Below are 12,500 nucleotides of genomic sequence, written 5' to 3' on the forward strand. Positions count from 1 at the left end.
CCACTCATCAAACATGAAGCCTCCCTCCTCGGCCCCTCCTCCTCCTCCTGAAGGGGGCGTGGCTCCACCTCTACTCCTTCGGTCAACACTCCAGCTCCTGTTTGGTTCACTCAACGCTTCCCCCAGAGCTCCGCGACGCACACCCGGTACCCCACAGCCGGCAGCCCCTAGGGCCCCCCCGCCCCCCCACCGACCAGGGACCACCTGTCAGGACTCACCCAGGAGCTACCCCTGAGCCAGGCAGCGGCAGTTAGACAGGCCTAGGTTCACAGCCACATCAAGGTAACTATTAGCGACGACACGTTAGCCCGTAGCGGCTGGGGACGGCTCGTCTGGAGCGCACGGCAACTCGACCGTGCGTCGGTCAGTGGAACGCTGTGACACCGGTCAGCCTCGCTCAGTGACCTCACGCAGCTGGGTGACATCACACAGCTGGCTGACATCAGACAGCTGGGTGACATCACACAGCTGGCTGACATCACACAGCTGGCTGACATCACACAGACTAGCCTGGTGACATCACACAGACTAGTTTGGTGACATCACACAGCTGGGTGACATCACACAGACTAGCTCGGTGACATCACACAGACTAGTTTGGTGACATCACACTGCTGGGTGACATCACACAGACTAGCTGGGTGACATCACACAGACTAGCTCGGTGACATCACACAGACTAGCTCGGTGACATCACACTAGCTCGGTGACGTCAGGTGACAAAGTCCTCCGTAAAATACTGGTTGTCTCTGTGACAGATTAAACCCTTTGGAAATGTGGGAGGATTTTGACTCCTCGCTGCTGCTTAGGATATTCAAAGACACCAGCCGATTGTACATCCATGACGTCCAACTCACTGATTGGCCACAGGAAGTTAAAACTAAAGTTCCTTGACAATGTTTCAGTTGTTTTGGACTTTATGCCAGAGAAGTTAAGATGAGAAGTTAAACGCAACCAGATACAGCTTTGGTATCAAACTAGTTCCACTGGTTCGGTGTGGACTTTGCACCCTAACTGAAGAGAGAACTAACGTACAGCTGCTGGTGCAACAGGCTGCAGAACTCAGGGTTGAGTTTGGGTGACACGCCTCATCGGACAACTCAAACCAGATCTAGAGAGTCTAGAGTCTTGAGTCTCTAGAGCCTAGAGCCTAGAGCCTTGGTTTTAGTTCTGTGGCTGACCGGTTTGAATATCTGTCTGAACGAAGACAGAACAGTATGTGTGTAGACAAGTACTACACACACACAGACACACAAAGACACTCACACACACACACATACACATACACACACACGCAATGTTGAATCAGACTGTTGAACATGTGTGCATACTCCAGTCATTGAGAGAGAATTTGTGTTTCTACGGGGCTGTGTGCTAGTATGTGTGTGCGGTTGTGTGTGTGTGCGTGCTCATCTTTCATAAGCAGATGGTTGTATGAATGTTACATGTGTGTATACTGTGAACCAGTGCACACACACACACACACACACACACACACACACACACACACACACACACACACACACACACACACACACACACACACACACACACACACACACACACACACACACACACACACACACACACACACACACGTGTTTTCTAGCAGTGTTGTCAGTCCAACCTGACCTCGCCACTTCCTCCTCAGAACCCCTGAGAGCCAATCAGCTGTCTCACCCCTACTCGCACTGAACCAATTCGTCTAACGTTGCCATGGAGATGCCTTGCGCAAACGGTCTCCGTGGTGACCGAGGAGAGAAGCTCTTTGTGATTACCAATGTGTCAATCTCAGCTGCAACTCTACTGTCACTCTACTGTCACTCTACTGTCACCTCTGTCACTCTACTGTTACTCTACTGTCACTTCTGTCACTCTACTGTCACTCTACTGTCACTCTACTGTCACCTCTGTCCCTCTACTGTCACTCTACTGTCACCTCTGTCCCTCTACTGTCCCTCTACTGTCACCTCTGTCACTCTACTGTCACTCTACTGTCACCTCTGTCACTCTACTGTCACCTCTGTCACTCTACTGTCACTCTACTGTCACTCTACTGTCATCTCTGTCACTCTACTGTCACCTCTGTCACTCTACTGTCACTCTACTGTCACTCTACTGTCACCTCTGTCACTCTACTGTCACTCAACGGCTACTCTACTGTCACTCTACTGTCACCTCTGTCACTCCACTGTCACTCTACTGTCACTCTACTGTCACCTCTATCACTCTACTGTCACTCTACTGTCACTCTACTGTCACCACTGTCACTCTACTGTCACCTCTGTCACTCTACTGTCACTCTACTGTCACCTCTGTCACTCTACTGTCACTCTACTGCTACTCTACTGTCACTCTACTGTCACTCTACTGTCACCTCTGTCAATCTACTGTCACTATACGGCTACTCTACTGTCACTCTACTGCTTCTCTGTAACTGTATTGTCACTCTACTGTTACTGTGTTGTACTCCATCGTCACTGTACTGTCCATTTACTGTCACTCTACTGTCACTCTACTGCTACTCTACTGTCACTCTACTGTCACTCTACTGTCACTCTACTGTCACTCTACTGTCACTCTACTGCTACTATACTGTCCATTTACTGTCACTCTACTGTCACTCTACTGTCACTCTACTGTCACTCTACTGCTACTATACTGTCACTCTACTGTCACTCTACTTTACTGTACTGTAGCCCTGCTCTCATCATGCTACCTGACTGTTCCTATCTCGATGGCGGGTTAATTTTAATTGCTTTCAAAGAGAACACGTTTCTAGTCTTTAAATGTTTCCTTGTTTCCTTTCCTTTCTCTTGCTCTTCCTCTCATCCCCTTTTCCCTTGTTTTCCTCTCCTCTCCCCTTTCCTCCTCCCCTCTCCTCTCCCCTCCTCCCCTCCCCTCCTCTCCCCATCTCAACTACCCTCCCTTCCTCCCCCCTCCCCTCCTCTCCTCTCCCCTCCTATCCTCCCCCCCTCCCCTCCTCTCCCCATCCTCCCTTCCCCACCTCCCCCATCCCCTCCCCTCGCTCCTCCCCCTCCTCCCCCCCTCCAGTCAACAGCTATGGGCATGAGGAGGACTTCTATGAGGAGGAGGGCAGCAGCGCTTCCGACGGGGAGGAGGAGGTGCTGAAGCAGTTTGAGATCTCCGTCTCGCGCTCCCATAGTTTCCGCGGCGGGGGCGCCTCCCACCGCGCGGCCGCCCGGGCCCTCTCCCAGCCCGCGGGGGGGGGGCGGGGGCGGGGCCGCCGGGGGTCCGGACACCTCCTCTCCGACCAGGACGAGGTCAGCAGCGGAGCCTCAGAGTGTGGAGGTGATGGACCCACGGCAACACACACAGAGCAGGGGGGGAGGAGAGGGGGAAGGGAGGGAGGAGAGGAGAGGAGAGTAGAGGAGGAGAGAGGAGAGAAGAGGAGGAGGAGAGAGGAGAGGAGAGGAGGAGGAGAGAGGAGAGTAGAGGAGGAGAGAGGAGAGAGGAGAGTAGAGGAGGAGAGTAGAGGAGGAGAGAGGAGAGAAGAGGAGAGGAGAGGAGAGGAGAGGAGAGGAGGAGGAGAGAGGAGAGGAGAAGAGGAGGAGAGAGGAGAGGAGAGGCGGAGAGAGGAGAGAAGAGGAGGAGAGAGGAGAGAAGAGGAGGAGAGAGGAGAGAAGAGGAGGAGAGGAGGAGGAGAGAGGAGAGTAGAGGAGGAGAGGAGAGAGGAGAGAAGAGGAGGAGAGAGGAGAGGAGGAGGAGAGAGGAGAGTAGAGGAGGAGAGAGGAGAGGAGGAGGAGAGAGGAGAGGAGGAGGAGAGAGGAGAGGAGGAGGAGAGAGGAGAGTAGAGGAGGAGAGAGGAGAGAAGAGGAGGAGAGAGGAGAGGAGAGGAGAGGAGGAGAGAGGAGGGGTAGGGTGTGGGAGGAACATTTTGAAAGGACACCTTTGTTGTGTGCGAGTTGAATTGATTGACTCAAACACCTTCGCATCTTCAGGTCTTGTTGTACAGACTCAGAGCGCACACACACTCGTACACACACACTCGACACACACACCCGGTCACAGCAAGCTGTGGGATAGGGCTCAGTGTGTTGTTATGACTCATACTGTAGCGCTAAAGGCCCGCCCACTGCTCTGATTACAGCCAATAGGAGATAACGATTATTGATCGGTCTGTAGAACGCTCTGTTCCCACTGGGAGAGAAAGAAGGCGCGATTGTGTGTGTGTGTGTGTGTGTGTGTGTGTGTGTGTGTGTGTGTGTGTGTGTGTGTGTGTGTGTGTGCGTGTGCGTGTGTGTTGTAGTCATCTGAATTGTTATCTGTCATGTAAACACCTTAGTTCAATGAAGCAATGATGTCCCAGCCCAGAGCATAAAGCCATTAAGACACCTACATTACCATCCGATGTACTTTGTCACCTTAAACACTTCACGGTCGATGTGGTCGGTCTGCAAACGCACCCAAAGCTCAGAGATTGACGTCACATCCATTGTGAAACAGCTGGTTCTTCAGGTACAGAAACAAGAGTGTGTTCGGTGTAGACACCGTGAAGACACAGTGAGATGGCCGCCCAGACAAGGGCTCTTAACATCTTCAAACTCCTTGATAGAAGTATCGTAAAGACCGTGCATCGTTTTTCTAGGATACTGAGACGTTTGTGGCCGAGTAGATATGATACCCCTTCATGTGAATACCTGCCGTGTCACAATGTTCTACACGTTACTGTGGGGAAGTGAAAGGAAGTCTGCCAGGGGTAGTCGATTGGCAAATCACATCTGTCCCATAATCCCTTGCACCACAAATGAACACGTCCAGTAGAAAGTCAACGGCAGACGTTGCCTCGCTGCCTTCGAGGTCCGTAGCTTGAACTAGAGTCTGTGTTCCAGCTACGGGGGGAATGGAAACCTTCTCACGGATGGGTTGAGCAGATGTTGGTCCCTAACCCAGACGTTCTCCTGATATCTCTCCAGATGTTGGTCCCTAACCCAGACGTTCTCCTGATATCTCTCCAGATGTTGGTCCCTAACCCAGACGCTCTGACTGATATCTCTCCAGATGTTGGTCCCTAACCCAGATGTTCTGCCTGATATCTCTCCAGATGTTGGTCACTTACCCAGACATTCTCCTGATATCTCTAGATGTTGGTCACTTACCGAGACGTTCTCCTGATGTTCCACCAGATGTTGGTCCCTAACCCAGATGTTCTGCCTGATATCTCTCCAGATGTTGGTCACTTACCCAGACATTCTCCTGATATCTCTAGATGTTGGTCACTTACCGAGACGTTCTCCTGATGTTCCACCAGATGTTGGTCCCTAACCCAGATGTTCTGTTGACGGTGATTTCTCCAGATGTTGGTCACTAAGCCAGACGTTCTCCTGATATCTCTCCAGATGTTGGTCCCTAATCCAGATGTTCTGATGAGATTGATTTCACCAGATGTTGGTCCCTAACTCAGACGTTCTCCTGATATCTCTCCAGATGTTGATCCCTAACCCAGACACTCTGACTGATATCTCTCCAGATGTTGGTCCCTAACCCAGACGCTCTGACTGATATCTATCCAGATGTATTTCCCTAACTTAGACGCTCTGACTGATATCTCTCCAGATGTTTTTCCCTAACCCAGACGTTCTCCTGATATCTCTCCAGATGTTGGTCCCTAACCCAGACGTTCTCCTTCCAGACATGGAGGACCGGAGCTCCCCAGGGTTCCAGGACCCCCCCGTGTCCCTCCAGGTCCTAGAGAGCCGTGAGAGACCCCAGTCCAGCCGCCCAGAGACCCCCAGGAGCCAGACCCCCCGGAGCCAGACCGGGACCTCCCGAAACCAGACCGGGACCCCCAGGAGCCAGACCCCCCGGAGCCAGACCCCCCGGAGCCAGACCCCCCGGAGCCAGACCGGGACCCCCAGCAGCCAGACCCCCCGGAGCCAGACCCCCCGGAGCCAGACCGGGACCCCCAGGAGCCAGACCCCCCGGAGCCAGACCGGGACCCCCAGGAGCCAGACCGGGACCCTGAAGGAGCCCTCGCTGCAGGGGGCCCGGGGCTCCCTGCGCCCTGGGGCCACCCCCACCCCCACCCCCACCCCTAGCCTCCTGGGCCCAGGGTCCCCGGGAGGGGAGGAGCAGGCGGAGGTGCAGGCGGAGGAGGAGAATGCGGGCTTGGACAACAACGACGCCACCGACAGCTCATCCACCTGGAGCCCTGAGGTGCTACAAAGAGCCACCCACACACAGACGCACACACGCACGCACACATGCACACGCGCGCGCGCACACACACACACACACACACACACACACACACACACACACACACACACACACACACACACACACACACACACACACACACAATCAACACAGGATCCTTTGGTAATGCCACCCATGGGTGCTTCTGCTGTGTGTGTGGTTAAAGGGACCTGGTGGTGAGTCAGAGTTACTCGTTGTGTGGGTGTATCAGTGTGTCTGTGAGTTAGTGTGTCTGTGTGTTAGTGTGTCTGCGTGTTAGTGTGTCTGTGTGTTAGTGTGTCTTGGTGTTAATGTGCACTGATTGATTTTATGCCAAGTTGGAAGAGTAGTAGGCGGCCAAGGTTAACTCCAGGCTGAGAGAGAGAGAGAGAGGGAGAGAGTGAGCGGGAGGGGGAGAGAGAGAGAGAGGGAGAGAGTGAGCGGGAGAGGGAGAGAGAGAAAGGGAGAGGGAGGGAGGGAGGGAGGGAGAGAGAGAGAGAGAGGGAGGGAGGGAGAGAGAGAGAGAGAGAGAGAGAGGCCTACATTGGGACACCTACTAACGTCCTCTGAAAAAGCAAAAGGAAACTGTTGCTGCTCCTCCTCCACCTCCCCCTCCCCCTCCCCTGGTGTCACCCCCAGCAGCACCCAGCGCTGACCTCCTCCCCCCCCCCCCCCCCCCCCCCCCAGGGCGAGCCTCCTCCTCTGGGCGACGCCGCGCCCGACGAGCCCGCCGTCTCCCCGGCCCCCCGGGGCCCCCCCGTCACCACCTGCGGCCACCTGCTGCTGTCCCTGGAGTACCACCCCGAGGCGGAGCGGCTCCAGGTGCGGGTGATCGCCGCGCGGGACATCCCGGACAAGGCGCGCAGCGGCATGGACTGCCACCAGGTGCACGTGGTGCTGCTGCCCGCCAAGCGCCAGCGCCGCAAGACCTCGGCCCAGAAGGGCCCGCAGCCGCGCTTCGACGACGCCTTCCGCTTCGCGCGGCTGGACCCGTCGGACCTGCTGCTGTCGGGCCTGCGCTTCCGGCTGTACGCGCTGGGCGGCCGCATGGCGCGCGAGAGGCTGGTGGGCGAGAGCATCCTGCGGCTGGGCGGGCTCAACCCCGACGGGGGCACCATGGAGACCAGCCTGGTGCTGGAGCCCCGGAGCAACCTGAAGGTGAGGGGGGGGGGAACCGCGGGGGGGGTTTAGAGGGGCGCGGAACCTTAGAACCCAGGCGCTGTGGTCTAGAACCTACGGTCTCGGGACGTCTAGACCTCGAAGCCGTGAGCTGGGTATCAGGACCGTGATACCAGAACTTAGAACCTAGAATTTAGAACTTGTAGGATTGCTGACCTGTCTCTATTTCCCCTACCTGCTCCTTAATGACCTGTCTCTGTACTGTCTAACCCCTACCTGCTCCTTAATGACCTGTCTCTGTACTGTCTAACCCCTACCTGCTCCTTAATGACCTGTCTCTGTATTGTCTAACCCCTACCTGCTCCTTAATGACCTGTCTCTGTACTGTCTAACCCCTACCTGCTCCTTAATGACCTGTCTCTGTATTGTCTAACCCCTACCTGCTCCTTAATGACCTGTCTCTGTACCGTCTAACCCCTACCTGCTCTTTAATGAACTGTCTCTGTACTGTCTAACCCCTACCTGCTCCTTAATGACCTGTATCTGTACTGTCTAACCCCTACCTGCTCCTTAATGACCTGTCTCTGTACTGTCTAACCCCTACCTGCTCCTTAATGACCTGTCTGTACTGTCTAACCCCTACCTGCTCCTTAATGACCTGTCTCTGTACTGTCTAACCCCTAATTGCTCCTTAATGACCTGTCTCTGTGCTGTCTAACCCCTACCTCTCCTCCAGTCTCTGGACTCCCAGCTCAGCCTGGCAGTAGCCCCCCCGGGGGAGGGGGTGTCGTCGGGCCAGTCCTTGGCCCACGGGGGGGTCCCGGAGCTGCTGCTGGGCCTGTCCTACAAGGCCACCACCGGGCGCATGTCGGTGGAGGTCCTGAAGGGGAGCCACTTCCGCAACATGGCTGTGACCAGACCACCAGGTACACACACACGCACGCACACACACACACACTCAGTCCCTCAGTCCCTCAGTCCCTCAGTCAGTCAGTCAGTCAGTCAGTCAGTCAGTCAGTCAGTCAGTCAGTCAGTCAGTCAGTCAGTCAGTCAGTCAGTCAGTCAGTCAGTCAGTCGCTTGCTCGCTCACTCACTCACTCACTCACTCACTCACTCACTCACTCACTCACTCACTCACTCACTCACTCACTCACTCACTCACTCACTCACTCACTCACTCACTCACTCACTCACTCACTCACTCACTCACTCACTCACTCACTCACTCACTCACTCACTCACTCACTCACTCACTCACCCACCCACCCACCCACTCAGTCACCCACACACCCCTTCACCAGGTCCTCCTCCTGCTTCTCTCTGTAGATACCTACTGCAGGCTGGTCCTGCTGAACTCGGTGGGCCAGGAGATCTCCCGCTGCAAGACGTCGGTGCGTCGCGGCCAGCCCAACCCCGTCTTCAAGGAGACCTTCGTCTTCCAGGTCTGTTACTCTGTCCCGGTCTGTTACTCTGTTACGGTCTGTTGCTCTGTTACGGTCTGTTACTCTGTTACGGTCTGTTACTCTGTTACGGCCTGTTACTCTATTACAGTCGGTTACTTTGTTACAGTCGGTTACTCTGTTACTGTCTGTTAATCTGTTACGGTCTGTTACTCTGTTACGGTCTGTTACTCTGTTACGGTCTGTTACTCTGTTACAGTCGGTTACTCTGTTACGGTCTGTTACTCGGTTACGGTCTGTTACTCTGTTACGGTCTGTTACTCTGTTACAGTCGGTTACTCTGTTACGGTCTGTTAATCTGTTACGGTCTGTTACTCTGTTACGGTCTGTTACTCTGTTACGGTCGGTTACTCTGTTACAGTCGGTTACTCTGTTACGGTCTGTTACTCTGTTACAGTCGGTTGCATGTTACTCTCAGTCTGTATGACACAGTCTGTGAGTCTTTCAAGTCTAGGGGTCTGTAATGGTCTGTTACAGTGTGTTACAGTCTGCCTGTAACTCACTCCGTTCCAGTGTGTTACTCTCTGTCTTTCAGTGTGTTACTCTCTGTCTCTCAGTGTGTTACTCTGTCTGTTACTCTCGGTGTGTTCCAGTGTGTTACTCTCTGTCAGGAGTGTTACTCTCTGTCTGTCAGTGTGTAACTCTGTCAGTCTTTTCTAGTGTGTTACCCTCTGTCTCTCAGTCTGTTCCAGTCTGTTACTCTCAGGCTGTTACTCTCAGTGTGTTACTCTGAGTGTGTTACTCTCAGTCTGTTACTCTCAGTCTGTTACTCTGAGTGTGTTACTCTCAGTCTGTTACTCTCAGTGTGTTACTCTCAGTGTGTTACTCTCAGTGTGTTACTCCCAGTCTGTTACTCTCAGTGTGTTACTCCCAGTTTGTTACTCTCAGTCTGTTACTCTCAGGGTGTTACTCTCAGTCTGTTACTCTCAGTGTGTTACTCTCAGTGTGTTCCAGTCTGTTACTCTGTGTGTTACTCTCAGTGTGTTACTCTCAGTGTGTTACTCTCAGGCTGTTACTCTCAGTGTGTTACTCTTAGTGTGTTACTCTCAGTCTGTTCCAGTGTGTTACTCTCAGTCTGTTCCATTGTGTTACTCTCAGTGTGTTCCAGTCTGTTACTCTGTGTGTTACTCTCAGTGTGTCACTCTCAGTGTGTTACTCTCAGGCTGTTACTCTCAGTGTGGTACTCTCAGTGTGTTACTCTCAGTCTGTTCCAGTGTGTTACTCCCAGTGTGTTCCAGTCTGTTACTCAGTGTGTTACTCCCAGTCTGTTACTCTCAGTGTGTTTCTACTGCGGTCTCTTGGAGGAGCGTGCTCGCTGCTCATGCTCTGCCGCGGCGGCGGAATGCCTCTGGGTTCAATTGATTTATATAACCGTTCACCAGACAAAGCATTCGTTTTGCTAACAGGCACGCCGCGACATCGGCTCCAATCGTTCGGTTGCCTAGTAACAGTCACCCCAAAGTCCTGAACAGCATGTCGTACAACTTTGTACGCTCTGCCTCACCGATCCGCCGCCAGTCAATACTATCTTCTTCATCCGCAGCGCTTTGAGCTGAAAGGTTGTGGGTTCGATCCCCTCGCCTCATCGACATGTACCTACGGTTCACTGCACGACCCCAGTAGCACGTGGTAGCAAGTAGTGTCTTCGACTAAGTGTTTAGTGGCTGTTTATATTGTCCCTGTTTGAAGTTATTTTTACAATTATTTTTTCCATTACTAATGTCCTTGGGGGACATGAAAGGCGCTTGAAAAAAAAGGTATTATTATTATTATTATTATTATTATTACCATCCAAAACCTTCTGGCCATGACCGGGACCGTGTCTTTTGCACCTGCAGGTGGCGCTGTTCCAGCTGTCGGACGTGACCCTGATGGTGTCCATCTACAGCCGGCGCAGCATGAAGAGGAAGGAGATGGTGGGCTGGGTGTCCCTGGGCCAGAACAGCAGCGGGGAGGAGGAGCTTCTGCACTGGGAGGACATGAAGGACGGCCAGGGCCAGTGGGTCAGCCGCTGGCACATGCTGCTGGACGCCTAGACACGCCCCCTCTGGCCGGAGGACACGCCCCCACCCCCCTCTGTCTACAGGACACGCCCCCTTTGGCTGGAGGACACGCCCCCTCTGGCCGGAGGACACGCCCCCACCCCCCTCTGTCTACAGGACACGCCCCCTCTGGCCGGAGGACACGCCCCCTCTGGCCGGAGGACACGCCCCCACCCCCCTCTGTCTACAGGACACGCCCCCTCTGGCTGGAGGACACGCCCCCGCTGACCGGAGGACACGCCCCCTCCCACACACAAACCCGCACCCTCCGTCTGAAGGACACCCCCCCACCCCCCTCTGTCTACAGGACACGCCCCCTATGGCCGGAGGACACGCCCCTTCTGACTGGAGGACACGCCCCCTCCCACACACAAACCCGCACCCTCCGTCTGAAGGACACACCCCTAACCCCCCTCTTTCTTTAGGACACGCCCCCCCCCCACACACACACACACACACAAACACACCCTCTATCTGGAGGACGGCCCCCTAGACCCCTCTGTCTATAGGACACGCCCCCTTTCGTCTTGACCCTCAATCACTTGGAATCGTTGGGCTTGGAACGTTCGGACCCTGGCCGAGGTGGCCGCGAGCCGATTGGTCCGGACGGCTCCAGCACTGAGGTCCCCCTGGACCTCTGACGGCCGTGGGGTTGTGGTGGAGGTGAAGACCCGGGGAGGAGGAAGCCCGGTTCGGGTCCAGGGTCCAGGACTAACGAGACTCAGACTTTATCCGTGGTTATGGATATGCTTCACAGACCTGCAATGATTAATTACACTGCTTTACCCCAACCTAACCAGTACCACCAGTCAAACACACAAGTCAGTCGGCTAAGCATAGTTAATCCAGTTTACACCTTTTACTTGTTTAAACTTCTGCTGAAGTCTACACCAGCCTACACCAGTCTACACCAGTCTTCACCAGTTTACACAAGTTTACACCAGTTTACAACTGATGGAAGAGGGAGGGAGAGACAGGAAGAGAGAGAGAGGGGGAGAGAGAGAGAGAGAGAGGGAGAGGGAAAGAGGGATAGGGAGAGAGAAAAGGAGGGAGAGAAATGGCAGGGAGAGAGAGGGAGAGAGAGGGAGAGAGAGAGACGGAAGTCATAGTGCACTGTGGGTAAAATCTTTGAGTGAATAGAGAATGATTTCTCATTGAAACGTTCTATTGTGACCTCGCTGCTGAGAGACAGCTGGCGACTCCCACTGGAACACCTGGCAGACTGCTTCATTGGCTTGCTGTCTGGCTGGCATGTTCTGACCGACTGACTGGCTGACTACCGTTCTGTAAGGCTTTATGACTCATTGGCTGACTGGCTTGATGACTGGTTTAAGGTGTGTCTGACTGGATGTGTGTGTCTGGCTTCCTGTCTCTGCCTCAACTGCTACCAAGAGAAGAGGCTTCTAACCCCAGCTGCTCATAGCATGACGTGAAGGACCGTGCGTGTGCGCGCGCGTGTGTGTTTGTGTGTGTGTGCATGCGTGTGTGTGTGTGTGTGTGTGGATGTGTGTGTGTGTGTGTGTTCTCTATTTGGTTGTAAATTGGTGCAAACAACAGATGAAGCACGCAGCACCATGATGATGAGGATGATGAAGTCGTGATGAAGATCAGGGTCTTCACAGAATCAGCAGAATCAGTTGAATCATCTCCACCCAGAACATACTGGTATATATTAGTACTG

At 54.0% G+C, this 12,500-nt stretch overlaps 1 protein-coding gene across 1 annotated transcript in view; it reads left to right on the forward strand.

The window, feature by feature from the left end:
• Positions 1 to 10,852, forward strand: part of syt16 (synaptotagmin XVI) — a 19,395-nt gene extending 8,543 nt beyond the window's left edge. The window contains exons 3-8 of the mRNA XM_056589785.1: positions 3,055 to 3,312; positions 5,654 to 6,177; positions 6,886 to 7,356; positions 8,054 to 8,243; positions 8,644 to 8,759; positions 10,616 to 10,852. Of these exons, the coding sequence (XP_056445760.1) occupies positions 3,055 to 3,312; positions 5,654 to 6,177; positions 6,886 to 7,356; positions 8,054 to 8,243; positions 8,644 to 8,759; positions 10,616 to 10,813 (1,757 nt within the window). The 3' untranslated portion in view covers positions 10,814 to 10,852. The remainder of the gene's footprint in view (positions 1 to 3,054; positions 3,313 to 5,653; positions 6,178 to 6,885; positions 7,357 to 8,053; positions 8,244 to 8,643; positions 8,760 to 10,615) is intronic.
• Positions 10,853 to 12,500: the final 1,648 nt, after the last annotated feature.

This window comes from Gadus chalcogrammus, chromosome 5 (assembly GCF_026213295.1).
Source record: "Gadus chalcogrammus isolate NIFS_2021 chromosome 5, NIFS_Gcha_1.0, whole genome shotgun sequence".
Taxonomy (NCBI): domain Eukaryota; kingdom Metazoa; phylum Chordata; class Actinopteri; order Gadiformes; family Gadidae; genus Gadus; species Gadus chalcogrammus.